Here is a 14745-nt window from a genome sequence, read left to right as displayed (position 1 = left end):
GAATATATCAGAATGTCATCGATATAGACAATCACGCCCTGCCCGTGCAGGTCCCTGAGAATTTCGTCAACAAAGGATTGAAAGACGGCTGGAGCATTTTTCAACCCATACGGCATGACGAGGTACTCATAATGGCCTGATGTGGTACTAAAGGCGGTTTTCCACTCGTCTCCCTTCTTGATCCGCACCAGATTATACGCGCTCCTGAGATCCAATTTTGTGAAGAACTGTGCTCCGTGAAATGATTCCACCGCCGTAGCGATGAGAGGTAGTGGGTAACTAAATCCCACCGTGATAGCGTTTAGACCTCGGTAATCAATGCACGGACGCAGACCTCCCTCCTTTTTCTTCACAAAAAAGAAACTCGAGGAAGATGGTGAGATGGAGGGCCGAATGTACCCCTGTCCCAGGGATTCCGTGACATATGTCTCCATAGCCGCCGTCTCCTCCTGTGACAAGGGGTACATGTGACTCCTGGGAAGCGCAGCGTTTACCTGGAGATCTATCGCACAATCCCCCTGTCGATGAGGTGGTAATTTAGTCGCCCTCTTTTTACAAAAAGCGATCGCCAAATCGGCGTATTCAGGGGGAATGCGCACGGTGGACACCTGTTCTGGACTCTCCACCGACGTGGCACCTATGGAAACTCCTAGACACCTCCCTGAACACTCCTCTGACCACCCCTGGAGAACCCCTGTTTCCACGAAATACGGGGATTGTGACCAGCCAGCCAGGGGACCCTCAGCACCACCGGAAACGCAGGCGAATCAATAAGGAAAAAACGAATGCGTTCAATATGATTCCCCTGCGTTACCATGTCCAGTGGCACCGTAGACTCCCTGACTAGCCCTGACCCTAATGGTCGGCTATCTAGGGAGTGCACGGGGAAAGGGGAATCTATCGGCACCCGCGGAATGCCCAGCTTAATGGCAAGTCCACGGTCCATAAAATTCCCAGCTGCGCCTGAATCGACTAGCGCCCTATGCTGGGAAGAGGGGAAACATTTAGTAAAAAAAACAGGTAAAAACACGTGACCAACAGGGGGTTCTGGGTGAATCTGGTGCTGACTCACCTGAGGTGACCGAGAAGTGTTCTGCCTGCCATCTCGACTCCCAGACTGGCTCCTCCAGCACCGGTCGGCCGTGTGTCCTCTCCGACCACAGCTGGTGCAGGAGGAGCCACCTCCTCCGGTGCCCCTTGGCACGGCCCCTCCCACCTCCATAGGGGTAGGAGCGGGGGTGCACGGGGGTGGAACGGGCAGGACCCTCTCCGAACGCCCGCGGGCAGCCAGCAAATTTTCCAGACGTATGGACATATCAATCAGCTCGTCCAGGGACAGAGCTGTGTCCCGACAGGCCAGCTCCCCTGCGGACGTCCGCCCGGAGACTGCAGCGGTAGTGGTCAATGAGGGCCCTGTCGTTCCACCCCGCCCCAGCAGCCAAGGTCCTGAACTCCAGCGCGAAGTCCTGCGTACTCCTCGTCTCCTGCCTGAGGTGGAACAGCCGTTCACCCGCCGCTCTTCCTTCCGGAGGGTGGTCGAACACGGCCCGAAAGCGGCGGGTGAACTCTGGGTAGTGGTCCCTCGCCGAGTCTGGACCGTTCCAGACCGCATTAGCCCACTCCAGAGCTCGGCCCGTCAGGCAGGAAACGAGGGCACTCACGCTCTCCTCTCCCGTGGGAGCAGGTCTGACGGTGGCCAGGTACAGCTCAAGCTGGAGCAAAAACCCCTGGCACCCAGCCGCCGCCCCATCGTACTCCCTCGGGAGCGCCAAACGAAGCGCCAGAGCCAGACGTCAGGGGAGGCGTAGATGGCTGTATCGGGGGAGGTGGAGGTGGAGAGAGGATACCACTTCTCTCCCATCGGTCCATCCTCTCCATCATCTGGTCCATGGCCGAGCCGATGCGATGTAGGACTGTCGTGTGGTGGAGCACGCGTTCCTCCATCGAGGGCAGAGGAGTGCTCGCTGCTTCCGCTGATTCCATACCTTTATGGTGTTGCGGGATTCTGTAACGGCGTTGGTAGTCGTGATTAGGAATGAGGCGCAGGAAGCAACGAGGACAGGGAGTGTTGTTGTTTTAATAACACTTTGAGAAAGAAAATCAAAGTTCCCAAACACAGGGGAATAAATAAAGTGTGACAATGCCAAGCCGAACATGAACAAGACAGTCGGAAACAAAATTAATCCCGCACGAAAAGGAGCTGGCCAGCTAACCTAAATAGCCCTTCTAATGGCTAATTTACCACAGGTGTGTAAAATAAATAAAAAAGGGAAAAGCAAAGGGAATCGGTGGCAGCTAATAGACCGGTGACGACGACTGCCGAGCGCCACCCGAGCAGGAGGGGGCGCCACCGTCGGTGGGAATCGTGACACTCACAGGCAAAGCTCTGGATTTGGGTCACAGCCCTGTGGGCCGCTCAAAGATCCGATCTTGTTTTACTATCCTAATTTATTTAATATGGTTTTACTATCCTAATTTATCTCTCTTAATTTTACATTTGTCTATCATAATTTTATATTTATCTATCTTAATTTTATATTTGTTTATCTTAATTTTATATTTGTCTAGAAATGTATTGTTGTCACGTCCTGGCCAGTATAAGGGTTAATTGTCATTGTAGTTTGGTCAGGACGTGGCAGAGGGTATTCGTTTTATGTGGTTCGGGGTGGTGTGTTTGTTGAAGGGGCATTTGATTTAAGTATTCCGGGGTGTTTGGGCACTGTTTGATATTCATGTATTCTATGTTTAGTCTAGTGAGTCTGTTTCTATGTTTGGTTAATTGGGGTTGGGACTCTCAGTTGAAGGCAGGTGTTGTCTATTTGCCTTTGATTGAGAGTTCCATATATTAGGGTGTGTTTGTGTTTGTCATTTGTGGGAGATTGTTCTGTGTTTAGCCTTGTGCCTTGCCAGACTGTTTTGTTGATCGTTCGTTCTTTTGTTATTTTGGTGTTCATTTTGAATTTATTAAACTTCAAGATGAGCATACACATACCTGCTGCATTTTGGTCCTCCTTTACCAATGACAACCGTGACAGAATCTCCCACCAAAAATGGACCAAGCAGCGAGGAAGGAGCAAGGGGAATTCGGTGAGGACCGGGAACGCTACCGAGGAACGCGACTGGCGTTTAAACCGGAGAGGCAGCCCCAAGATTTTTTTTGGGGGGGGCACACGGACAGATCGGCGGAGCCGAGGATGGAACCAGAGCTAGTGAGGGGAAAAGGGGAGGAAAGAGAAACAGAGACTATAAGGGAGTTGATGGGAAAATTGGAGGAGAAAAGGATGAGAGAGCTACTGTGTTGGTGTTTTAGGCACGACATTCGCCCTACAGAGCGTGTCCTAATGTTATCACCTGGAGTAGCGTTTATTAATAGTCCTGAGGTGCGTGCCAGCTGTCTGGTGAAGATAATACCAGCACCACGCACCAGGCATCCAGTTCGTCAGCCCAGTCCGACTCGTCCTGGAGGTGCGTGTTCCCAAGCCGATACCTCCAGTACCAGCGCCACGCATCGGGCTTTTAGTGCGTCAGCCCAGTCTGACTCGTCCCGCTCCCGCACTAGCTCTGAGGTGCGTGTTCCCAGGCTGATACGTCCAGTACCAACACCACGCACCAGGCTTCAAGTGCGTCAAACCAGTCTGACTCGTCCTGTTCCCGCTCCCCGCACTAGCCTGGAGGTGCGTGTTCCCAGTCTGGTACGTCCAGTACCAGCACCACGCACCAGGCTTCAAGTGCGTCATCTCAGTCAAGAGTCGCCCGAGCTGCCCGTCAGTCAAGAGTCGCCCGAGCTGCCCGTCAGTCAAGAGTCGCCCGAGCTGCCCGTCAGTCAAGAGTCGCCCGAGCTGCCCGTCAGTCAAGAGTCGCCCGAGCCGCCCGTCAGTCAGGAGTCGCCCGAGCCGCCCCGTCAGTCAGGAGTCGCCCGAGCCGCCCGTCAGTCAAGAGTCGCCCGAGCCGCCCGTCAGTCAGGAGTCGCCCAAGCCGCCCGTCAGTCAGGAGTCGCCCGAGCCGCCCGTCAGTCAGGAGTCGCCCGAGCCGCCCGTCAGTCAGGAGTCGCCCGAGCCGCCCGTCAGTCAGGAGTCGCCCGAGCCGCCCGTCAGTCAGGAGTCGCCCGAGCCGCCCGACTGCCCGGAGCCGCCAGAGCGGCCAGACTGCCCGGAGCCGCCAGAGCGGCCAGACTGCCCGGAGCTGCCAGACTGCCCCAGCGGCCAGGATCAGCCAGATTGGCCCATCTGCCCAGAGTTTGCCGATGACCAAAACCCAAGGGAGTCTAGCAGCAACCTTGAACTGAGTAAGCCTGACAATTCAGAACTTAAAGAGATTAACTGTTTAATTGCTGAGTCTGCATACAGGGTGGAGAGGTGGAGGTCTGCCCATGATCCGGAGCAGGGGGAGTCTGCCTACGGTCCGAGGCTGATCGGGTCGGTCGGCACTCTGGAGGACAATAGGCAGGAGCCTGAACCACCACCTGCATAGGTGGGTTGGGGAGGGGGGGTGTAGCACAAGTGCCGTCGGTGACGTCAGCCACCCTCCTTCCCTCCCTTTAGTTTAGGGGGATTTTTGTTGTTGTTTGGGGTTTTTGTTTTTCTTAAGGTGCTTCCGGGGTTAGCACCTTTAGGGGGGGGGGGGGTACTGTCACGTCCTGGCCAGTATAAGGGTTAATTGTCATTGTAGTTTGGTCAGGACGTGGCAGAGGGTATTCGTTTTATGTGGTGCGGGGTGGTGTGTTTGTTGAAGGGGCATTTGATTTAAGTATTCCGGGGTGTTTGGGCACTGTTTGATATTCATGTATTCTATGTTTAGTCTAGTGAGTCTGTTTCTATGTTTGGTTAATTGGGGTTGGGACTCTCAGTTGAAGGCAGGTGTTGTCTATTTGCCTTTGATTGAGAGTCCCATATATTAGGGTGTGTTTGTGTTTGTCATTTATGGGAGATTGTTCTGTGTTTAGACTTTTGCCTTGCCAGACTGTTTTGTTGATCGTTCGTTCTTTTGTTATTTTGGTGTTCATTTTGAATTTATTAAACGTCAAGATGAGCATACACATACCTGCTGCATTTTGGTCCTCCTTTACCAACGACAACCGTGACAATTGTTTTTATCTTTCTCACTTTTTATTATTTTATTTATGTAAGTGAAGTACTTTGAATTGCACTGTTTTTGGTAAGAAATGTGCTATGTAAATTAAGTTTGATTTGATAAATCAAGTGCTATAATAAAATGCTATTTGCATGAAAATGCCATGGGGTGCATCGTTTATGTTATGGTTGGTGGCTCATTCTTTGATGGTATGCACATATTACAGCGTAGCTTTAAATATCTGTAAAGGACAGCGTCTGTAGAGGACAGCCTCTGTAGAGGACAGCCTCTGGATGGTGATGTGGTTTTGTATCATTTCTAGGCTACAAAAGATCATGAGGCATGCAATCCCACCCCCAGGAAAGCAGATGAAGAAATAGAATAGTGTGCATGTTGAGGTGAGACAGCTACTGTAAATGAACAAGTGAAAGGACATGACAGGACAATTGCATAAAGGAACAAGAGACCATATTTGTATTTCAGTATGACATTTATTGAGCAAATGCTGCTGGGAAATAGTTCATGATGAGTAAAGACATGGGATTGCAAACTGTAGCACCTCATTTATGTTCGCTATTTAAAGTCAAGTCCATCCTATGCATACAAGAATGGATGTGTGTGCATTTACATATTTATTTTCAATTGCACTCATTAGGTAAACATAATAGATACTGATAAAAAGCATGTTTAAGGCTCAGAGTTTCTTCAAGGTTCTTTATGCATTAGTTGCTTCGGGTACTGTATGTTTATGATCATCAGTACATTGCACCATCGTCTTTCTCATTCTTCACTATATTGTGTTGTAGACGATTGTATTTTTGGCTCAGTTGGTATCTTCACATAAAAAGGCTAGTCCTTTTGAACATGTGTCTCTAAAGTGGACCCTCCAACCCAGGCACCCCTTCTTGAATTAACATTTGAATTAACATACATTTCTATCACTCTCCCACCCACATACAGTATGCATCTAAACTGTAACCCTTCCATCCATACATACAGGTTAGAGCGGAGGGGACTCCCTCCCTGAGCTAGCATGCAGACGCCCCCACCCGTGAGCCCTCCCGTGAACTGCAGGGAAAAATAAAGACAATTAATAATCTGTCCCACTACCACATTTCCCTGATATAATCCGCAGCAAAACCCTTTTAAAGCTTTCTCTCAATATGCATTTTTTAAACTTTAGCTTTGTCACATCATATGGCTTCTCTCGTTGCTTTTCTGTATGTTTGAGAGTGGTTATCTTTATTACATCGCTCTAGCTCTATGATTTCTTTGTTATGTTAGTTCTGGGTTGATTGCTTGTCGTCGTGTCATCTTTGTTCCTCCTGAGTGGGTTGGATGGAGCGCAGTTACTCAGTTTCAGTCACCACCTTGACGGACTGGGAAGAGTGTTTCTCCATCTTCTTGCTGGAGACTGTCTTCTCCTGCATCAAATCCTCAGACTCCTTCACAGTCTCGGTGACAGTGACTGATTTGGTGACATGCTTGGCCCCGTCCTCTCCAGTGGTGATGGTCTCCACTGTTTGGGTGATGACCACATTCTGGTCCTTTGGATCATCTTTCTGGTCGGGGTCATCTTTAGTGGGGCTCTCGTCCACTCCATTTGAGATAATATCCTTCTCCTCTGCCTCTTTCCCACCCTCATCCTTCTTGTCCTTGACCTCTGGGGAAGTCTTCTCCACATCTCCGTTCATGGCTGTGTCTTTCTTTTCTACCTTCTTCTCTGCCTCTGAATCACTCTTTTTGTCTACTTTCTCTTCTGCAGCCTTGGGGGCCTCTGACTTTGGAGCTTCTGGTTTGGGGGCCTCACCCTTAGGGGACTCTGCCTTGGGGGATCCTAATTTGGGGGATTCAGATTTGGGGGATCCTGTAGGTTTTGGGGATTCAGATTTTGGGGATCCTGTAAGTTTTGGGGATTCAGATTTGGGGGAGCCAGCAGGTTTTGGGGATTCAGATTTGGGGGAGCCAGCAGGTTTTGGGGATTCAGATTTAGGGGATCCAGCAGGTTTTGAGGATTCAGAAGTAGGGGATCCAGCAGGTTTTGGGGATTCAGATTTAGGGGATCCAGAAGGTTTTGGGGATTCAGAAGTAGGGGATCCAGCAGGTTTTGGGGATTCAGATTTAGGGGATCCAGCAGGTTTTGGGGATTCAGAAGTAGGGGATCCAGCAGGTTTTGGGGATTCAGATTTAGGGGATCCAGCAGGTTTTGGGGATTCAGAAGTAGGGGATCCAGCAGGTTTTGGGGATTCAGATTTAGGGGATCCAGCAGGTTTTGGGGATTCAGATTTAGGGGATCCAGCAGGTTTTGGGGATTCAGTTTTAGGGGATCCAGAAGGTTTTGGGGATTCAGATTTGGGGGATCCAGCAGGTTTTGGGGATTCAGATTTGGGGGATCCAGCAGGTTTTGGGGATTCAGATTTGGGGGAGCCAGGTTTTGGAGATTCAGAAGTAGGGGATCCAGCAGGTTTTGGGGATTCAGATTTAGGGGATCCAGCAGGTTTTGGGGATTCAGAAGTAGGGGATCCAGCAGGTTTTGGGGATTCAGATTTAGGGGATCCAGCAGGTTTTGGGGATTCAGATTTAGGGGATCCAGCAGGTTTTGGGGATTCAGTTTTAGGGGATCCAGAAGGTTTTGGGGATTCAGATTTGGGGGATCCAGCAGGTTTTGGGGATTCAGATTTGGGGGATCCAGCAGGTTTTGGGGATTCAGATTTGGGGGAGCCAGGTTTTGGAGATTCAGATTTGGGGGTTACAGCTTTGGGGGATTCATGTTTGGGGGATCCAGCTTTTGGTGACTCAGACTTGGGGGACCCAGCCTTTGGGGATTCAGCTTTTAGGGAGTCTGGCTTGGAGGGCTTTGGGGCCTCAGATTTCTGGACCTCAACTTTTGGGGCCTCACTCTTGGGGGCTTCTGTTTTGGGAGCCTCTGCCTTGGCTACAGCTGCCTTCTCATCTGTTTTGTCTTCTTTCTCATCCTTTCCTTTCTTCTCATCTTCCTCATCCTTATCATCTCCATCTTTGGATCCTTTGTCACTACCTGCACCTTCATCTTGATCATCTCCCTCCTCTTCTCCCTCTCCTGTCTCCTCTTCTCCTCCGCTTCCCTTCTCTTTGTCAGGAGAGGACTTTGATTCTGGGGCTTTAGAGCACAGGACTGTCTCCTCTAATTCCCCCTCTCCTTCTCCCTCATCACCACCTTCTGTATCATCTTCCTTGTCACCCTCACCCTCTTCTCCTTTCTCATCCTCTTCTTCTTTTTCTCCCTCTTCCTCTACATCACCACCTTCTTTGTCCTCCTCTTCCTCCTCAGCATGTGTGCTGGAGCTAACTTGGGCTTCAGTGGAGGCTACAACCTCTTCTGATTCACCCTCTCCCCCCTTCTCCCTCTTCTCCCTCTGCTTCTTCTCCTCCCTCTTCTCCCTCATCCTCTCCTTCATCTGTGGCCTCTGTCTCCAGAGCGGCAGAAAGCTCCTGGGCGATCTCAGCCAGGTCTTGGTCCATCTCATCCTTCTCATCCTCTACCCTGGTCTCCTCGATGATCTCCTCGACAAACTTATGCTGGACTTTCAGTTTGGGAGGCTCATACTTGGACTTCTTAGAGGAGGTGACGTTGTGGCGGTAAGGGAAAGTGCTAAAGTGGGTCTCTTCACCTTCTAGGAGTTTCCTGCAAGAACAGTAGAACATGAGATATAGTTTAGTGTAGGCCTAATATAAATATGTAGTTTCTATATATAAATGAGATCTTTATATACTATTTTGTTTTGAAATTAGTAAACATATATTTAAAAAAAAAAGTTTTTTCAATGTTAGGCCTAATTAGCACTCGGTCGTCGCATTGTACCTGTATGCAGCTATCTCAATGTCCAGGGCCATCTTGACATTGAGCAGGTCCTGGTACTCGCGCAGATGACGTGCCATCTCCCACTTCGTGCCCTTGAGCTCATTATCCAGCTGGTGGATGGTCTCCTGCAGAGAACAAGACCGAGAGACACAAGCTGGTTAAGAGCTATTATTTCTTATGCCTATATGGAACCCTGAAATAATACTTGGTTATTTCTTTTTGGTGTAGGGATGACACATTTCTCCATAAGGACACTGCTTTCTAAACATCATAAGAAAACTATCAAAAATACAATGTCATATTTTGTGATCCTGGTAATTACTTCACAATCACATTTAAACTTGTATAGGCCTACATTTGAAACAGCACTTTGAGATTCCATTAAAACACATGCATTTAGGGCCCACATAATAAAACAATTTAGTTCGTTCAAAATCAAACTAATGCAATATGTGGGAACACAATGCAAGTGTGTGTCTTTCTCTCTATAAATGTAGGGGACTCTCCTTATAAGTAGATCTACATTTAAAATAAGAATAAAAACCTCAAAGGTGTCGTGATAATATTCTCAATTTGGAAAAACATATCTTATTATATAATTTATTCTCTCCACTACATTGCTTCTCTTTACACAAAGAACACAACTTTATAGAATACTTCACCATTAAGCCTGTGGCTGGAGGTTTCTGTATGAAAATAATGCCTACAGCGGGTCTCATCATACCTGCAGGCTGGACAGGTCGCTGTTGTGTCGGTCCTCGATGTCATTCAACTGCCTCTCCAGTGACTCCCTGGTTCCACGGACGGACTCTAACTCCACGGTCTTGGACTGGAGCTGGCGGCGGTAGTCTGCTATCTCATCACGGGCGGACTTGATTGCATCTTTGTTTTGTTCCGCAGCATCAGTGAGCTTGGAATAGCGGCACATGAACCAGTCCTCCACCTGCTGCAGGTTCTGGTTGGAGTGGCCCTCGAGCTGGGTGCGGATCTCCCGGAGCGCCTCGGTGATGTCCGTCTTCTGGATGTCTTTCCTCTCCATGGTCACCTGCGACGCCTGCACCTGGGCGAACAGGTCGCTCACCTCTTCCTCGTGGTTGTTGCGAATAAAGGCAATCTCGTCATGCAGTGACTGAACTTTCTTCTCCAACTCTGACTTCACCAAATCAGAGTCGGTCATATCTTTTCTCAACGCCCGGATGATGCCTTCCGTCTCATCCCTGATGCGGGCTTCCTCATCGAAACGGTCCCTAATTCTCTGGATGTCATCCTCGACGTGGTCCGTGTCGAGCTGGATCTGCGCTTTATCGTGGTGAATCTGCTCCAGCATGGAGCGCAGCTCCTGGAGTTCCTGGTCGTATAAATCGCCTAGCTGGGATTGCGACACCTGCTTCTGCCGCAGCGTCTGGATCTCCTCTTCGATTTGGCTGTTCTGCTGCTCCAGGTAGTGCACCTTGTCGATGTAACCGGCGAAGCGGTCGTTGAGCCCCTGGAGCTGCTCTTTCTCGTTGGAGCGCTTGTAGTCTCCGTTCGTTTGATTGAAATCAACGCTGTCGGCGGAGCTGAGGAGTGTGGAGCTGTACATTCGGGCTACCGGCATGTTGACGCTCCTCTTGTAGGAGGAGGTCATCGTGGAGCCTGGGCTTGCCCGGGACCAGGACTGAGAACGGAACCCGCTGGAGGGGGTGCCAGTGGAGCGGCCGTAGGTGGTCCTACTATCCATACTTCTCCTGAATGGACTCCCTATCGTGTCCACCGGGTGGTAACTCATCCGGCCAGACCAGGGGTTGCGTGTGCAGATGGAAGGGAAGGTGTGCGAGGTGGAGGAGTGGTGTGTGTGTCTGTTTGCAGGTGCGGGGTGGATGGCGCTCACAGCATTCTTAGTCTCACCGGCTGTCCTTTATATAGGAGAAGCTTTATCGCTAACAAGGCAGCGACTGTTTTTACTGGCCCATTGATCGAACGGAGGGGGAGGGCCATGTCTCAACCCTTCATACTCTATGTAAGTGAAACACTACTTGTTTGTGGGGGGTTCGTGGGTGGCCGCTTGAAAAGCAGAGGAATGATCACACATAGGGAGAAAAAAGGAAATGGGGTGATTATCATTAGGATTTTTGGGATAGCTCATGTGTCCTTGACGTTGATGTGTTTATCATTTGTCTCTTGTCACAGAGGGAATATAGAGTTTCCTCCAAACATTGAACATTAGAATAAGAGAGAAAATTATACATGCATCTCTGCATTTGCTAATTCAACCAGCCAACGTGCAGCATTACTATGCATGGAAATATAACTTATGGAGCAGTTCAATGACCCATGTTAATTATTATTTCCCCTATTATTAGTTAGCAAAAAGGTTATACCAGAAATGATCAATTTACCGATGCAATTTAGAGCGATAACAATATCGACACCATGGACAGCGACTTAATGCAGTAAAACACCATTACCGTCCTTTACAAGTGTTTGAAAAGTGTTGAAAATGTTTCTCTCAATTTGAACAGAATGATTGATCATTAAATTAATTGAATAAAACATTTATATTTGCCTATGAACATGTGCAAAGCCGAACCAATTTCCTATATTGATGTTTTGCTTGTGCTAAGTCTTCAATAATAGGTGATTGATTACTTCTTGACAGGAAACCTCCCAAGATCAAAGGGATTACCATCAGTGACCTACCGATGACGTATAAAGTGAGACTACCATGAGGGGGTTGGTTCAATCAATATCATGCATTTATGTGACCACTTATAACTTTCAGGAAATGTTGAAGCATTAATCATAGTTGTAGTTATTGACAGCTATTGGAATAGATTACAGTTATGATCAGCCTGTGCTTATATGCAAGCAATTTACCCCATTCAATAGTATATATTACCTTCATAATGCATATCATAATATGTTATGGACAAATTTGCCCTTTTATTTTGAGCCACTTCAAACCAAAGCATTTCAGTAGTGATGAATAGGCATCCAAACTGCAACACTGTTTTTTCTATAATTACATTCCTCAGAATGACTTTGTAACTCTATCTGTCCAACTCTAACAATGATGGGAAACACTTTGATTAATATGGTTTCACAAACAGATACAGAATACAATGCATAAGTTACAGTCTTTGGGTTGCGGATGAGAGCACATTGGATAGAGAGGCTGCTATCTCCTCCCTGCATTGAGATGATTTCTCTAAGGAGTGAAGCTGCAGTGTTGCTTGCCAGATCTGATTGGCTGCAGTGTGTTGTCAGTCTTATTGATTCCCATTCAGTCCTGCTCTACCCATTTCAGAGGTAACTAAGGTCATTGCAAACCCTGCAACTGAAGCAGGTAATGCAACAAAATGGCTGCCTCTGGTTTTGGCCAATTGACTGCCTTTAATGACAATATTTCATCCTATGAAAACCAGTGATTAAAAATTCAAAAGGCACTTGCACATCTGAGCTATCTTTGTTGCAGGCACATGGTAAGAATTGAATAACATGAGAAAAAATAAGAAACCTGACACTGCTCTTGCTAGTATCCCTTAATAAAGAGCAGTGACACTAGCAAGAGCAGTGTGCGGGTTTCTTCTTTATTCTCATCCTATGAAAACCAGCTAGACTATTTTTGACAAACGGCAAGGCTATTGTTGCCTCCCAGAACATTATTACCCACAATAAGATTTAAATTGTTTGTCAGGTTGATTCAGATTCTCCAGTCGCCTTTAAAAACCCTTGTTTTATACCACAGTTAAGAGGGAAGAATAAGTTATTCCCATCTCTGAGACTTAATTAGACACTTGTCACTTATCACCCATTTGTATTCTGTTATCTCACTCATTGTTTTTCCATTGCAACAGTTAGCTCTGTGGAGTGAGCCCTAACGCATTTGGGAGCTCAGACAATTTCAGATTGTGTTTGTCCCAGAGAGAGAGAGAGGGAGAGAGAGAGGGAGAGATAGTTACCATGCCTCACTACATAAAAGTGATTCTCTCATCCTAACTGAATGTGTGTGAATGTGTGTTGTTGTGGCTGAGTTAACTTGAGCGATGTATATGGCCCTATACTCACTTTCTCCTGGCTGATCCTTGTGACCTAGAGCTAGACACCTGGCCTCTGTTGCCTCTTTCTCTCTCTGCTCTCCTGCTGGCCTCAGCCTTTTAAACATGTACATCACCACCAGTGGCGATTTTAGCATGTAAATCTTGGTGGAGTAAAACACAACACAACACTAAACAATACATTAATTGCACTATAACGGTGACAAATGGTGCCCACAAACTGTTAGGGCCTATATAAAGCTGTCCCAACAGCAGAGTCCCAACAGCAGTCCCAACATCTTACCACTGCTACACCTGGCTATTAACGGAGCCTTGTCTGGCAGCAAAACAGTTCATTCAGCCTCATTTACTGCTTTAAAAAAAAACATAGTTGATATGGCTGACTTGCTTAAACAAATATGGTTTCTAATGACAATTTAGATGTATAAACTATGGCTTACGGGGACGACAAGCGGATAAGAAGCAATCTGTAATTTCGATTAAGACATGAGCGAGCTAGGACGGACGTGGTCGCTATAACTATTTGTTTCGCACTTTGAAATGTACAACGACACAATTCAGAACATGGGCCATTCTTACAGTGTTCTCCCTGTAGACCAAGTCAGAACAATAGGCTAAATAAAGGGGCCATATAAGCAGACAATGAAAGCTCTTACAATATTCAATGATTACATTTCTCTAAAACTGGTTATAGGCTACATGTGCACCACCAAGTCAGATCAGTAGGCAAAATTAAGAGAGGAAAATAGACTAAATTATTAGGGTGAGGCATGTTGACTACTAACAGCTTACTACACAACATAGACTTAGTATTACTTTCTTTGATACAGTATACATATCTCCCTGGCATATTACATCATTTATGCAGCAGCATACAAGACATTTTTGGACTCGCCTTGTTGTGCTGTGATCACTTGAACAGGAAGGTGGCGCGGCGGTCCTTCGTGGGCAAATTTTGTTATCAAAGTCTGGCATTCTCTGGATTTATGGTGCTTTCAAGACAACTGGGAACTCAGAAAAACAAGGTTGAATCATGATCTTCAGATCGTAGCTCTAGAAAGACACCCGAGTTCCAGATTTACAATTCCGAGTTGGATAACCGTTTCAAAAGATATTTTCACAGTCAGGGCTCATGCTTCATTCACAGCATGACCAATGCTGAATGTTTATAATTTTAGACTTGGAAAAGAGACCCTTAATCCCAGATTTGGGACCACACAGCCACTCCACTGAATAGCAGGCTAGTGATTGCTTTTCCATGCTTGCAGTTAGCCACTGGTTCCTTCCAAACTGTAACGTCTGCGTCCAACTCATACTTCTAAACACATAGATCCCCGGAACACAGCCCACTTTCCAGCTCACTCTCCAGATCCCAATCACCGGAATTCTAATCACCTGTTCACACACCTGCATGTCATCATCCCACACTATTTAGTTCAGTTCCTTGCACCCCATCACTGTGAGGTATTGTTTGTTTTGAGACACACTTCTTTCGGAGCTCTGTTTTTTCTTGTCCTTCATGCCTCCCGTGTATGATCGTTTTTGCCTGCCTCCCTCACGACACCTTTTGCCTATTCCCTGCCTGTACTGTTGCCATTTTGGACCTACCGTGTAGGACCTTCTGCCTGCCCCTGGACCCAGCTACCTGCCTCCTCCTATGGTCCTTTCCAATAAACACCTGCTGCGCTCGGCGCTTGAAACCAGCTCTCTGTCTCATATCGTGTTCATTACAGAATACCTCACCAAACACGACAGATGGATTCAGCGGAGCTGCAGCTACGTCTAGCGCGACAGGAG

General features: G+C 47.6%; 1 protein-coding gene across 1 annotated transcript; it reads right to left on the bottom strand.

Moving 5' to 3' along the window:
• Positions 1–5541: 5541 nt before the first annotated feature.
• On the bottom strand, positions 5542–10801 carry LOC106566148 (neurofilament medium polypeptide-like). Its single transcript, XM_045691605.1, is given in 4 exon segments — positions 5542–8456; positions 8458–8734; positions 8912–9036; positions 9636–10801. Coding segments are annotated over 4 exon segments (3483 nt in total). The 5' UTR covers positions 10680–10801; the 3' UTR covers positions 5542–6419.
• Positions 10802–14745: the final 3944 nt, after the last annotated feature.

The sequence above is a fragment of the Salmo salar genome, chromosome ssa01 (assembly GCF_905237065.1).
Source record: "Salmo salar chromosome ssa01, Ssal_v3.1, whole genome shotgun sequence".
Classification (NCBI taxonomy): domain Eukaryota; kingdom Metazoa; phylum Chordata; class Actinopteri; order Salmoniformes; family Salmonidae; genus Salmo; species Salmo salar.
The sequence above is the reverse complement of the archived record's forward strand: the minus strand, read 5'-3'. Positions and strand labels throughout refer to the sequence as shown.